This window comes from Octopus bimaculoides, chromosome 19, assembly GCF_001194135.2.
Source record: "Octopus bimaculoides isolate UCB-OBI-ISO-001 chromosome 19, ASM119413v2, whole genome shotgun sequence".
Taxonomy (NCBI): domain Eukaryota; kingdom Metazoa; phylum Mollusca; class Cephalopoda; order Octopoda; family Octopodidae; genus Octopus; species Octopus bimaculoides.
In genome coordinates, this window is record NC_068999.1 from 37,366,188 (window position 1) to 37,379,797 (window position 13,610).

The window sequence follows — 13,610 nt, forward strand, 5'->3', positions numbered from 1 at the left end:
GTCAGTGATTGGTTGAAATTACAGAAATACAACAACTTTAACATGGAATAACTTGCGAATTCCTTTTTTTTGTTAAGAAGACTAAGAGTAAAAGATGTTTTATATGACACATTCTACCAGTGTCCCAAGTTTCAAAGTGTTTCGTTAGTGTTTCGTTAAGAAAATACTGGCGCCCCCGTTTTAAAATAGATCCATTTCAACTACCAGAAACAAGCTATATTTCATGTTTTCATGATAATAGAGAAAACCAACTGCAAATATATATGACTACAAAAGATTGGCCTGTTTACTACTCTCTTTAGCTAACCATGAAAAAAATGATACATGCTTTTGCCTTAATATAAGAACAATCTTATATAGTATAAACATTACAAATAATCGACTGCCATATCTTGCTGGTACTTATTTTAGCAATTTTAGAATGATGAATGATACAGTCTTTAATAAGAAAATTTCAAATTATGTTGAGCAGAGCAAACTATGTTTGAGTAATATCTTCAAACCTAACATACTAATCAGTCATGGTGTATGATTTATCTTATAAATTGTCCTCAACTTTATATAAGATTTTCTGTGAAGATTTTATTACTATATAACTGCAATATTCCAAGTGGTACAATATAGAAATAGCCATTTGTATGGGATACTTCTAAAAGAAATGAATTAATATGATGCATAAATAAATATTCATAAAAGGAAATAGTATTAAAAAAATTGAAGATGGATTGCTCTCAAGAAAATTCAGTAGACGAAAGACCAGAATACTATTTAAAAATTATAGGAAGTAATTAAAATAAACATAAGACAGAAGATTAATCTTCATACTTGAAGCTTACAGAGCCATTACAATGGAAAATATACCAAATTTTCAAAATGAAATATTAGCATTAGTATTTAACTAGTAGAATAAACAAAAATTAAACAAAAAGAAAGAAAAAAACAGATTAGCAATATTAATAAACTGGTTTTAAATGGCTTTTGATTTCTTTGAAATGACAAAAATGTTTAATCTAAATTCAAAATATGTAACTACATTATTTAATCTCTCTGTGACGGAATTTTTGATCTACATCTCAAAACAATGACTGAATATATAATCAAGTGATAATAAAGATGTTTCTACTCCATTTGGTACCTTATTGACTATGTTGAAGCTGAAACATTGAATTCTGTAGCCTCTTGTTTCTGCTGCATCAGTGCTTATGATACTCTAAAGTTGACCAAAATACATATTCTTTTTAATCCTTGAGCCATGTAATATATATTGGAAAGATCTTTACACTAATAGATATCCACCTAATTAATTCATACACTGCATAGTGCCTTTAAATTTCAACAATTTTCAACGAAGATAAAGAATTCTAAATAAGAAAGCATATTCAATGTTTCAGGAATAAGGATTGAAAGCTTGAAGTGAGCAATCAGGAAATTTGATTCTCTTCAGATGATGAGGCGATGACAAGTGATTGAGACCTTTTGTCAATTTCCTGTGCTTGACAAGACACCTCTAGTCATGGCCAGTACTAGTGACAGTAAAAGACTCCCGTGCTAGTGACACATAAAAGGCACTCACTATATTCTGTGGAGTGGTTGGTATTAGGAAGGGCATCCAACTCAAGAGACCAATCCAAAACAGACTGAAGCCTGATGCAGCTCTCTGGCTTACCAGTTCCAGTCAAAATGTCTAATCCATACCAACATGGAAAACAGACACTAAATGATGATGATGACAATGATCAAATTTGCACTACAGTTTGAGAACTGGAGGAGATTTTATGCGTACATATATGAGTGTGTATGCATGGTTGTGTCTCCTTATCTTCACATTGCATGATAGTTGCAAATGAGTGACTGTCACAGAAATAGGGTGTCTTATTTCCAGTCTTCTCTAAAAACATTTCACTGTATCTTATCTATTGTATGTATGTATGTATGTATGTATATGCCTCTTTCTCACATGCTTACATACACCCTTCCCACAAGCATAAATGCTGCAGTGCTTTGAATGGAGACAAGGTAAAATCTGCATTCAAATTAAAAGATTTCCTCCAATCGACTTCAAGAAGCTTAATTAATGATCATGTATATAATTATGGTGATTATATGAATTTTATATATAGAAAAACTATTTTATTGAGATATAATGAAAATTTAAGTTAAGACTCTAAATTTAATGCCGGAGCATCATCATCATCATCATCATCATCGTCGTTTAACGTCCGCTTTCCATGCTAGCATGGGTTGGACGATTTGACTGAGGACTGGTGAAACCGGATGGCAACACCAGGCTCCAGTCTAATTTGGCAGAGTTTTAGACTGTGCTTATAATTTAAAGTCTGAGTGGCAAGCCATTAAAAAACTATTGTTTCTTTTATGATATATTCCACCAACCAGTTAAAGGCATCTAATGAGATTCTTTAGAGAAACCATAGATTAGATTGTAAAAATGGATAGTGACCTATGAGTAATAACATACAGCAAAAGATTAAACCATTTTTAGTTTTGAAAAATATTTAGCCTTACCATAAAGTAATTCACATACATTTATAAATGGAATTCCATATGAATACCATTCTAGAGAGGAGAGGTTAGTATTCTAGCAGCAATGAATTAACAAACTACTGCCATATCAAATATGAGCTGTATCATCATAACCATGATAGTCATCATCATCTAAGCAGGTCAAATACCATGAATTGCCACCTCTGTCTTTTTTGGAATACCCTTATATACATTCACAGCATTTCTGTCAGTCTGACTCTTGATATTCTTCCATATAATCCCTGGTTTTAGCCTTTCTTCCTATTCATTTTACTTTTTATTAACAGTTGCTGCAAACCTTTTTTTTTTTCTAATTAAGTGTCCAAAATATTTTTGGTTTTTCTTTTTGATGGTGTCTCATAAAATTTTCTTAATTTTCATCCTTTTCAGTTCTTTATCATTGGTTTTGAGTTCTGTGCATGAAAATCTCAAGTCTTGCATATGCTCACATCTCAAAGACTTACTTGATAGCACTTTCATTAATATCCATGTTTTAGATCTATATCATAGACTTGACCATTTTAATAATCTTTTTCTGATTTAACTATAAATGTCTTTTTTTTTATATTATTATAAATATATGACTATTTTTGGAAGGAATTTTTATGCCCTTTGATGCCTGCTTCATATTTCCTGCTTTCTACTTGCATATATCCTGCATATATCAACTTTTGTGTCTGCTCATTTAGATTACCCACCAGTTTTTTTTTTTGTTTTTTTTTCTTGCTGATTACCATTGAACCTGTTTACGTTGCATTCATGCTAATCATGCTGATCTATGTGACCAAAATTAAAATTTTACATATCTAGCTCTGGTACACAAAAGCTTTAGTGGATTTGCTTTTCAACTCTGTCATTTCAAAGTTGATTAGATGGACTATATTTTTACAAAAAGAGTATAGTCAAATTCTTCTTACCTCTGTCACTAAACATTGGCTTATTGATTTCATTGACAACAATATCTGTTAATTATACCTATGTACATTCATTGACTGTAGTTTGCTTTTTAGTGAGGTTTTTTTTTATATATAGTTTAGTCAAGAAAGTAAGCGTTGTGCTGATTAAATCTTTCTCAAGGCTCTCAAAACTGATGGAAAGAAGAGAGGAAGATATCTTTAAACCAGAGACAATGGTTTCTTTTTCATATTTTCAATATAAGAGTATGGAAAAGATACAGCAGAGTGAGAGGTGCTTCAACTCTTCAACTAACTCATGAAACAGCATCATTATAGAGATTTTCTTAACTAGCAAAGGTTTCATTTTATTTTTCAGTTAATTACCTTCTTGTGTCACAGCTAACTAGTTTCACAAAGTATTTGCTTTCAAACTGATAAATCAATAGTTTATATTTCATTATCTCCACTGCTCATTAGTCGATGGCAAAGAACTTGACTGTCAAATCACTAAATAAAAGTATCCATTCTTTAAAGGTAGCATTGCTTACAACTTCGATCGCTAAACAATTTGAGTTTACAGATTGCATAAAAATGTTATTCTGTTATCCTTTTACTGGTTTAAATTTTGGACTGCAGCCATGTTGGGGCACCATTTTCAAGGGTTTTTAATCTATTATGTCAAACACAGTTCTTATTCTAGTACTCACTTGACTGATTGTGCTCGTATTGCAGGCTACTATAGCCTAGGCTGACTGATGTCTTGAGTGAAAAATTGGAAACTGTTGTTCTATGTTTATGCCCTATTACTTAGCAGTTTAATACAGAAATCAATAAAATCACAAGACAAAATTAACTGCTAAGGTCAAAATGATTAACTGAAACTTATCAAGCTGGTGCCACACTATAGGTGTAGTCTGGGAGTGTGCAGGAAAAAATGCTTAGCAGCATTTCTTCTAGATCTTCATGTTCTAAGTTCAAATCCCACCAAGGTCAACATTGCCTTTCATCCTTTCTGACTTGATAAAATAAAGTACCAGTCATGTATTGGGATCGATGTAATTGATTAAACCCTCCCCTCAAAAATGGTAGCCTTGTGCCAAAATAGGAAACGGTTACTAAAACAAGAATAAAAGAATAAATCAGGGTTTTATGCGACTTGACCCTGCTTCTTTTTAATTTAAATATACAAAGAAAAGGTTTTATAGAAATACAATGTAAATAAATAATCTTTCTTGTTAATTAGAAATTAGAAACAATATTCATAAATAAAGTAACATAAAATTTATTTACTTTTTTAATGAAAACAAAATTAAAGTGAGAGAAAAAAAAAGCAACAAAGACATTTTCTTCAGAATTTGTCTTTGAATTATCTTACCATTCTGTAGTTCATTTAAAGTATCATCGAGTGCTTCCAGTCTGAAATCCCCACAGGAAAAAGTCATAATGTTCAGGTATCTTTAACAAAAAGAAGAAAAACAAAGTTATTTCTGTGATAGCAACAGTTGATATAATGCTAATTATTAATGATGGCATTGATGACACCATCACCACCACTATGACCACCATTACCACCACCATATTAACAACAACAACAACAATAATGTTTTCTGCTATAGGCATAAAGCTAGAAATTTTTGGTGGATGGGGGAGGGGCTAGGTGATTACATCAATCCCAGTGCATAACTGGTACTTATCTCATTGACTCTGAAAAGATGAAAGGCAAAGTCAACCTCAGTGGAATTTGAACTCAGAATATAAAGAAGTACAAGATGCTGCTAAGCTCTGTGTCCAGTGTGCTAATGAATTTGCCAGCTCACTACCTTAATAGTAATAATAATAATAATAACAATTGCTGGTAATTACAAAATATGCTTAGGGGCGTTTTTTTCTGGCTCTTTACATTCTGGATTCAAATTCTGCCAAGACCAACTCTACCTTCATCTTTTCAGGGTTGATAAAATAAACACTAGTCAAACACTAAGGGCTGATGCAATCAATTGACTTACTCCCTTAAAATTGTTAGCCTTGTACTTATAGCAGAAAGAATTATTATTATAATTATTGTTGAAGATAGTATTTATTATTAATTCTTAAATTATTATATTCTGAGAGCAAATCTTGCTAAATCTTACTTTACATTTAGTATTTATTATTAATTCTTAAATTATTATATTCTGAGAGCAAATCTTGCTAAATCTAACTTTACATTTAGTATTTATTATTAATTCTTAAATTATTATATTCTGAGAGCAAATCTTGCTAAATCTTACTTTACATTTAATTATTTCAGTGTCAGTAAAATGAGTGCCTGTTAAATGTTGGAGTTGACAATATCAACTACATTCTTCTCCACAGTGATAGTTTTGTACCATTCATAAAAATAGTATCAGATAGATATATCTAATCTACAGTATTCAAGTATTTCCTCTAAGTGTCAGATCCTATAGAACCTTTGGGTTAGCAGATTCATTTACAGCTTTTTCTGATTCATTATTGCACTATTTGCCTGAAATGTTATAACTGATATTTTTCAAAGTTACCTGTCCAAATCAAGACAATTATCATGCCATCACTTACATTCTGAGCTAGTCATTTTACATCCTGCTCCATGATCACCATTATTTTTTCTGATACATAAATGATTACTTTTTTATTTTTTCCTTTTTCTCTCTGTCTTTCTTCTCTTTGTTTTCTATCACATAACTTTGTAAATGAATAATCTGGTATTTATTTTAATGGCCTACTGTAACATTATTTTAATGTTACAGTGCGTTTGTGCCCTAGGTGTCAGGAAGACACTCAGCCAGAAATGGAAACAAAATTGAAAGAAAATGATAATGAAAATAATAATGATAATAATAATAATCCATTCATGTATTTATTTATTTATTTATTTTTTTAAATACATATTTTACCTGTGAATTTGCATGTGTAAACTGGGAATGCATACAATGAGCTTCTCTGCCATAGGTGTACGGAAAACACTCAGCGAGAAATGGAAGAAAATTTGAAGAAAGAAGAAAAACAACAACAACAATAATAATAATAGTTGTTGTTGTTGTTACCATGCCAGCATAGAAGGTCAACATTAAACGATGATGATGATGATGATGGTGTTGCTGTGGTTTGTTGAGTTTTTGTCATCATGAAAATAATGACTACATATTTTCAACAAAAATCAAAAGTAGTGAAATATCACTCCTGGAAATGTAGAATATGCTAACATTTCTACATTGCCATTTGTTAGTTTAGTGATGTTCAAATTTCCATAAACTGTATTAGGCTATTAGAATATTTAAAAGAGATAGGTGAATTTTGATTTGCAATTTGCAATTTGCACTAAGCATCAAATTTTCTTTAGATTAGCATATAGGATTTAAAATACCTTGGGACACAACTTACATTAATAAAACACATCTGTATATGACTTCAAATGATTAACATGAAAAGTTTATAAAGTAGGAGCAACTGAGACACAATAAAAAAAAGTCAGCAAAATATTCATTCAGTATTTACCCAATAAAAACAAGTGAGTATCCAAATAATTGAGGGAGTAAGGTATGTAGGTCTCTCAGTTCATATATACTGAATTGTGAAGGCAACATAGTGTAGGCAATCCTCTGAATTCTTTCTATGTTGTTGTTTAGCACTAGACCAGCTCTCTGATTAACAACAACTGCAATCAAAGACATTCCAGCTGTAGCCATCCTATCTTTTTACAAAACTAGAACTACATTGTTTAATAGATCTTGGTTTTTTAAAAACAAGTTCCAATGTTTTGAGTTCTTCAGAATAAAGACAACAAAATTTTCGCATCCTCTGTGTTTGAGAAACATACTGCTACTGTCTTTTTGTTTAAGTTCACTGGAACAAGTAGAATTAGAAGCATTGCTCAAGGGTACAATACCTATGTAATATTAACATAATTACAGCAGTGGACTGGCAAAACATGTAGTGTGGCGAATAAATATAATTTGAAAATTATTTCATGCCCATCAAGATAGATTGAGTTTTTATCCCTCTAAGTGAGATTCAATCCAAGAAAACAATATTATGGCATTTATATTTAGCAACTTGGTTGTGCAAGAAGTAAACTTATTGAAATCCATTTTCAAGAATTGCTTGTGATTTTCAGTAGGAACCATTTCACTTTATTTATGTCACTAATTTCAAATAAAGCATAAATATCAAAACTTCTCTTCTCTTCTAAAATATATAATATTTAAGCTGAGTTAAAAGAAACCATGCTAATGACATGACCCTTCATTTCTCCACGATCTTCCTCAACCATGCATCATTCTCATGCAACCTAGACACCAAATGCCAAAGCTGCATTATCATCATGAATGGAGACCTCAAGAGCATCCTTCAGTCAGGCCATGCCAACTTTGTCTCTTTTAACAGCAAAAGAAAGCTTAAGCACTACACATATCAAAAATAAAAAAAGAAACAAAAAAAACCACCACTATGGTACACACCCTCTTAACAGGAGTGGCACTCAGAGTTCTCATAGTTACACCAAATGCTGGCCTTACTATCACTAAAAATCTCTCCTAGTGAAAGTACAGCCATAACATATTTAGGATGACATCTCAAAGACTGGCTCTTCTCTTCAGGGCCAGAAAGTATTTTGGATGCCAATAGTTACTGACACCTTATTAAACTCACAAGAGACCCGCAATGGCCTATTCTTCCCATATTCACACAGAAATTCTGAGCTGCATTCAGAAAAATTCACTCAACTGATTGGCAAGTGATCCCTAATGGACATACTCCTGTTTCCAACCCAGAGGCATGCTGTCTCCTCCTTCAGTCTTTTCTGTCACTATTGTAATGCCTGCTCTTATACCTCCTCAATCAGGAACCACTAATCCACTTGTCTTTTCACCTCTTATCACTCTCGTTGTATCTAATACCACTCATCCCTATATTAATCACTGTTCTCAGTTCTTCTCCAGAATATAATCCATCTGGAATCTTCTCTTAACTCTTCTTTTCTTGCAGGTGTTGACCTTTAACAGATTAAATAGAATATTAACAGCATCAAGCTCAACAAACTCAGAGGGCCTGCAAAAGATATGACCACTGCCCCTGTCTCCAACCCCAACAAGTAAAAGAACTAAACAAAATCCCATAAGAAACATATATACAATAATCTCTTGCACAGTTTCTATATATCAAATTCAATAATAAATCATTGACTAAGCTGAGACTGTGATATAATACACTTGCTTAAGATGCGCAATGGCCCAGTGGTTAGGGCAGCGGATTTGCGGTCATAAGATCGCGGTTTCGATTCCCAGACCGGGCGTTGTGAGTGTTTATTGAGCGAAAACACCTAAAGCTCCACGAGGCTCCGGCAGGGGATGGTGGCGAACCCTGCTGTACTCTTCCACAGGCGGCGAGCTGGCAGAAACGTTAGCACACAGGGCGAAATGCTTAGCTGTATTTCAAATGCCGCTACGTTCTGAGTTCAAATTCCGCCGAGATCGACTTTGCCTTTCATCCTTTCGGGGTCGATTAAATAAGTACCAGTTACGCACGGGGTCGATATAATCGACTTAATCCGTGTTTGTCCCCTCTGTGTGTAGCCCCTTGTGGGTAGTAAAGAAATAACACTTGCTTAAGATGCTTCAAAATGAGATTGAACAGAGAACAACATGGTTACAAAATGAAATTTTTACCCACGTGACCAAGCCTTTGTTTTTCAAATTTCTCTTTTTCTCTTGTACAGCTATAATTTGAGTCTGTTTATGTATGTCATATCATTTATGATCAGCAGTGGCTTAAAATATTTCTGTGATGATTCGACATTCTTGCAAACTTAATGTATTTTAATGCTCAAATAAAATCCAAACAAAAATGCTGTACTAAATCTACTTTATATCACTGAATAAACTGAGACTATATAATTTTCTTAGAATAAAATTTCCTCTGCATTTTACACACCATGAATTTATTTCGTGCTGTTGTCGTTCACTTTATAAAACTCTGACGTCAGAAAATATAGTGTTACTTGTATAGCAAGGAATATTAAGAAAGCTTTAAAAATCTATGTTAAAATATGATTTATATTCTATACTCATAGTTCACCATCAAGAAAGAAAAAAATGTAAACACTCATAAATTCTGAGATCCGAAACATTAAATGTTTTAAGAGATAAAAATATATGCTATTTAAAAGTGATAAAATCAGATTTATAGATTCTGAAGATTCTAAAGATTTTAAAGATGGGCTGAATAATTAACGCTCTGGACTGTTTACTCTAATGTTCATAAGTAGGAGCTTTGCCTATGGCATTATGATGAACCATTAGGGAGAAAACAAAACAAAACAATTTACACTGCTTACTTCAATCAGCTCAGATGAAAGAGTTATTTGAATGTTAGGAAAGTACAAAGCTTGAAAACTATGCCATTACATAATCCTCGTTATCATCTCTGACATCATCCTTATTATCATTCTTACCATCACCTCCACCCCACAACAATCATCCCTGCCAACCATCATCATCATCAGCAGCAACCAACAAAAGAACCCATACGTGATTGCTTTCCTGTTAGAAATAAAAGCCAAATCTCTTTCAAATCATACCTTACCATTTTCAAAAGGGAAATCTCATTGATAATATAGTCCTCTAGGACTATAAATTAACTTGGAAGAATAAAAAAAAAAGGGTTGATCACTACAGCAATGCTTTTGATAATAGTCCTATGTAGTAATAGCTGACTTGGGGTTCAACCAAAAACAATTACCTCCATCACCACTAATGTTATTAACATCCTTATCTTTATCAGTGCTGCTGTTGTAATGGACATATTTCCATGGAGGTCTTGAATATAGCACCTTTCAGTGCATGTTAAGCTCTGTATCATGAACATGATTTAATCTTTTAAAGTCTAAGCTAACTAACCTCATGCAAAAGTCTTCTTTCACCTATCTCCATCACATGTAACTCTGTACCTTCATTTCATAGCATTGATGAATTTGTTGCATACTGACACAGAAAGAGAAGCGCATGCACACACACACACACACACACACAGAACCCCCCTCTCTATCTTTCTCCCCCGCACTGAAAACAATGTCCAAAACAATGATGCTCTCTCCACCTGACACAATCTAACTGCTGCCCTATTCTAAAGCCGTGCTGTCTCAATATCTTTTGTCTTCTCAATATTTGTCACCTGCAACATGGCAAGATGGCAGAATTGTTAGCACACCTGGCAAAATGCTTAGCAGCACTTCATCCTTCCTTACAAATTCCACCGAGGTTGACATTGCCTTTCATTCTTTTCAGGGGTCGATAAAATAAGTACCAATTGAATACTGGAGTCGGTGTAATTAATTTACACCCCGCCCCACCACACTTGCTGGCCCTGTGCCAAAATTTTCAGTCAATATTTGCCATCTCTATGTAACTTCCTACTACAACCAACACTACCACTTCTACTGTTGCTGCCTAAACACATTCAGTGCACATTCTTCTCATGCTTCCTCTGCACCACAGGATTTTTCTTTCTACCCAACCAGATAAGAAACAAAGGTAACCCCACTACAATTCAAAAAGACTAATAGGGATCTGTGTCAATGAAAATCAATTCAAAGAAGTTAAAAACAGAGAATGTTTCAGAGACAGCTTGTTTCTCTTCACTTTGTTCAGCTCTTCTCTTTTAAACTTTGTCCACTCTGGAATTCCCTTCCTGTCCACATTTACTTGCTGACCATCAAGCTATAAGAATTCAAATGGCATCAACTACAAGATCTCAACAACAATCACATTCATTTTCCCCAGTTGTATCTCTTGAGTGAGAGAAGGGGGGTTACTAAAAGAATTAATAGCAACTAACACTCACCTTACAGATTAACAAACAAAATTAAAATGTCAAACTAATTAAAAGCTTGCACTATGTTTCTGTCACTATTGAATAGTTGGCATTAGCAAGTGAATTCTACCATTAAAAAAATTTACAAAAACTAACTTCATTGACTCATGGAAATATCTGAATGTATGAAAGAGAGAAATTTTTGACATGTCACCTACTGCAGTCATTGAACTGATAATTAATCCTCAACAATATGGTGGTGATTAGAATTGGAAGTGGGTTCCATAAACTACCAAAGTCATTGGGTCATCACTAAAGTGAAAATTAAACTCATGTTAGGTTTTATATGTATTCTTCTCCAAGGCTCTATGGTAAAACTTGAAATAAGTAATATTACAGGTCCAGAAAACATTATCTAGTGTTACTTTTGTTTACAGTATGTTTTAATCATACGTGTTTGATTAATGCTTAAACTGTTTGTGAGTTAACTAACTGGTGATGCAATACTGAGGGCTGTTCCAACATTCCATGGACACAACCAGCTGTAACTGGGTAGAAATGGGATTTATCATGTAGCAGTGTTTTCTTTTTTTTTCTCTCATTAGTGAGAAAGTTAATTTTTGACAAAGAAAGATGTATGGTTGAATATTGTACTTTGTTACATTGTTTTTCAAAGGTTCAATTGAAAGAGGAAACAAAGCCTTTGGAACCCTTTTCAGAGCCTTCATGACTGTGGGAGAAAAGAAGTAAGTTTTTCTCAAATGCCTACAACAGAGTGGGCGCTGCTAAAAGCTCCTAAGGGTCAGGTAATGGTGTTAAAAAGGCCAGTGGATGAAGTCTACCACCTGAGAATGGGAATATTTTCTCTATACAGTTTCTATCTACTACCTTTCACTCAGAAAATTTTGGTTGGCCTGAGGCTAGGGCTGAAGAAACTTGTCCAAGTTGTGAAGCAGTAAGACCAAACCTGAAAGCATGTGATTGCAAAACAAACTTCTTGACTAGACAGCAACAGCTGTGACTATTATAGACACCTTATATTATGAATTATAGTAGAATGTGAAGTAAGATCAGCGAGGTAGCAAACTACACACAGTAAAAGTATTCAGTTCTGTGTTTCATTTTCTCAACCACTGAACTATCAAATTTTTGTAGATTGAGGAAGTATGTACAATCCTGGATGGCTGTTTATCCATCTAAATAAGTATTATAAATTGATTTCTTACATATTCATAAAATCTTGTGATAGAAAAAGTGGCAAAATAATAATTGGGTGAGTTTCACGTATTTTTTTCTCTCTCTTTTTCTGAAGATAATAGTGATGGCAGGGATCTGAAATAGCCTTAATCAGGAGTCAAAACCCTGTTACCAACTTTCTTTGCTAAGATGCTTATCTAATTTCTTTGACAGAAACCAATAGCTATGAAATTGCCAGTCTGATGAAAGGAAATAAAATCTTAGCTGTAGTTTTGACTGACATAAAAGAATTGAAATAAACAAAAGAGCTAAATTTAAATTGGTTGAGAATTTATATAGGAGACCTGATGATGATGATGGTGATGACAACAGCAATGAGGATAATGATGACATTAATAAAAAGAAGAAAGAAGAGTAGGAGACAAAGGAGAACTGAGGAAATGATAGCAACACTGATGAAGATGAGGATGCTAACTTTTCTAAGAATATAAATAAAAAGATAAATTAAAAAAATTAAACAACAAATAAAATTAATTTCATCTCTAGTCACTTATTTCTGTGTATCTCCTCAGGTATTACTGCCAGTTACACCTGCATCTTATAACATTCATGTAATCCACCTCTTCAATATGAACTAATTATAAAAGATACCATCCTTCTCACAAACCCTTCTTGCCCTTTTCTATCTAGCAATACATGGATCTGCTTCAGTTAGTGATGGTCACAATGCCTCTACTTCCAGATGCTTCTTAATATTATTGATATTTTTATCATTGTCATTGCTTTCACCACCACTGCCACCATTACCATTACTGCCTTAACCAGCACTGCCGCTGCCAGAGACACTGTTGCTGCTACACTCCTCACCACCACCACCACCACCACCACCGCCACTGTCGCCGCCGCCACCTCCACCATCATCATCATCATCATCATCATCATCACTAATATTATCATGAATTTCTCTTTAACACTAGCATTTGCATATTTAAGATATAAAATCAAAATACATCCATTTAAATCAAAGAATATTTTAAAATCTCTGATGGTACATATAGATGTATGTATGTACATGTAAAATAAGTATATTCATGTATGAGTATGAGTTGATGTGTGACTAAATGTTTTTGTATAACTATATACAAAAAA

At 33.4% G+C, this 13,610-nt stretch overlaps 1 protein-coding gene across 7 annotated transcripts in view; it reads right to left on the minus strand.

The window, feature by feature from the left end:
• LOC106867251 (uncharacterized) overlaps positions 1-13,610 on the minus strand; it is a 435,591-nt gene that overhangs the window by 94,630 nt on the left and 327,351 nt on the right. For all 7 annotated transcript variants that reach the window (XM_052974909.1, XM_052974912.1, XM_052974910.1 and 4 more), the window contains exon 2: positions 4,813-4,892. In XM_052974909.1, coding sequence (XP_052830869.1) covers positions 4,813-4,892 — 80 coding nt within the window. The remainder of the gene's footprint in view (positions 1-4,812; positions 4,893-13,610) is intronic.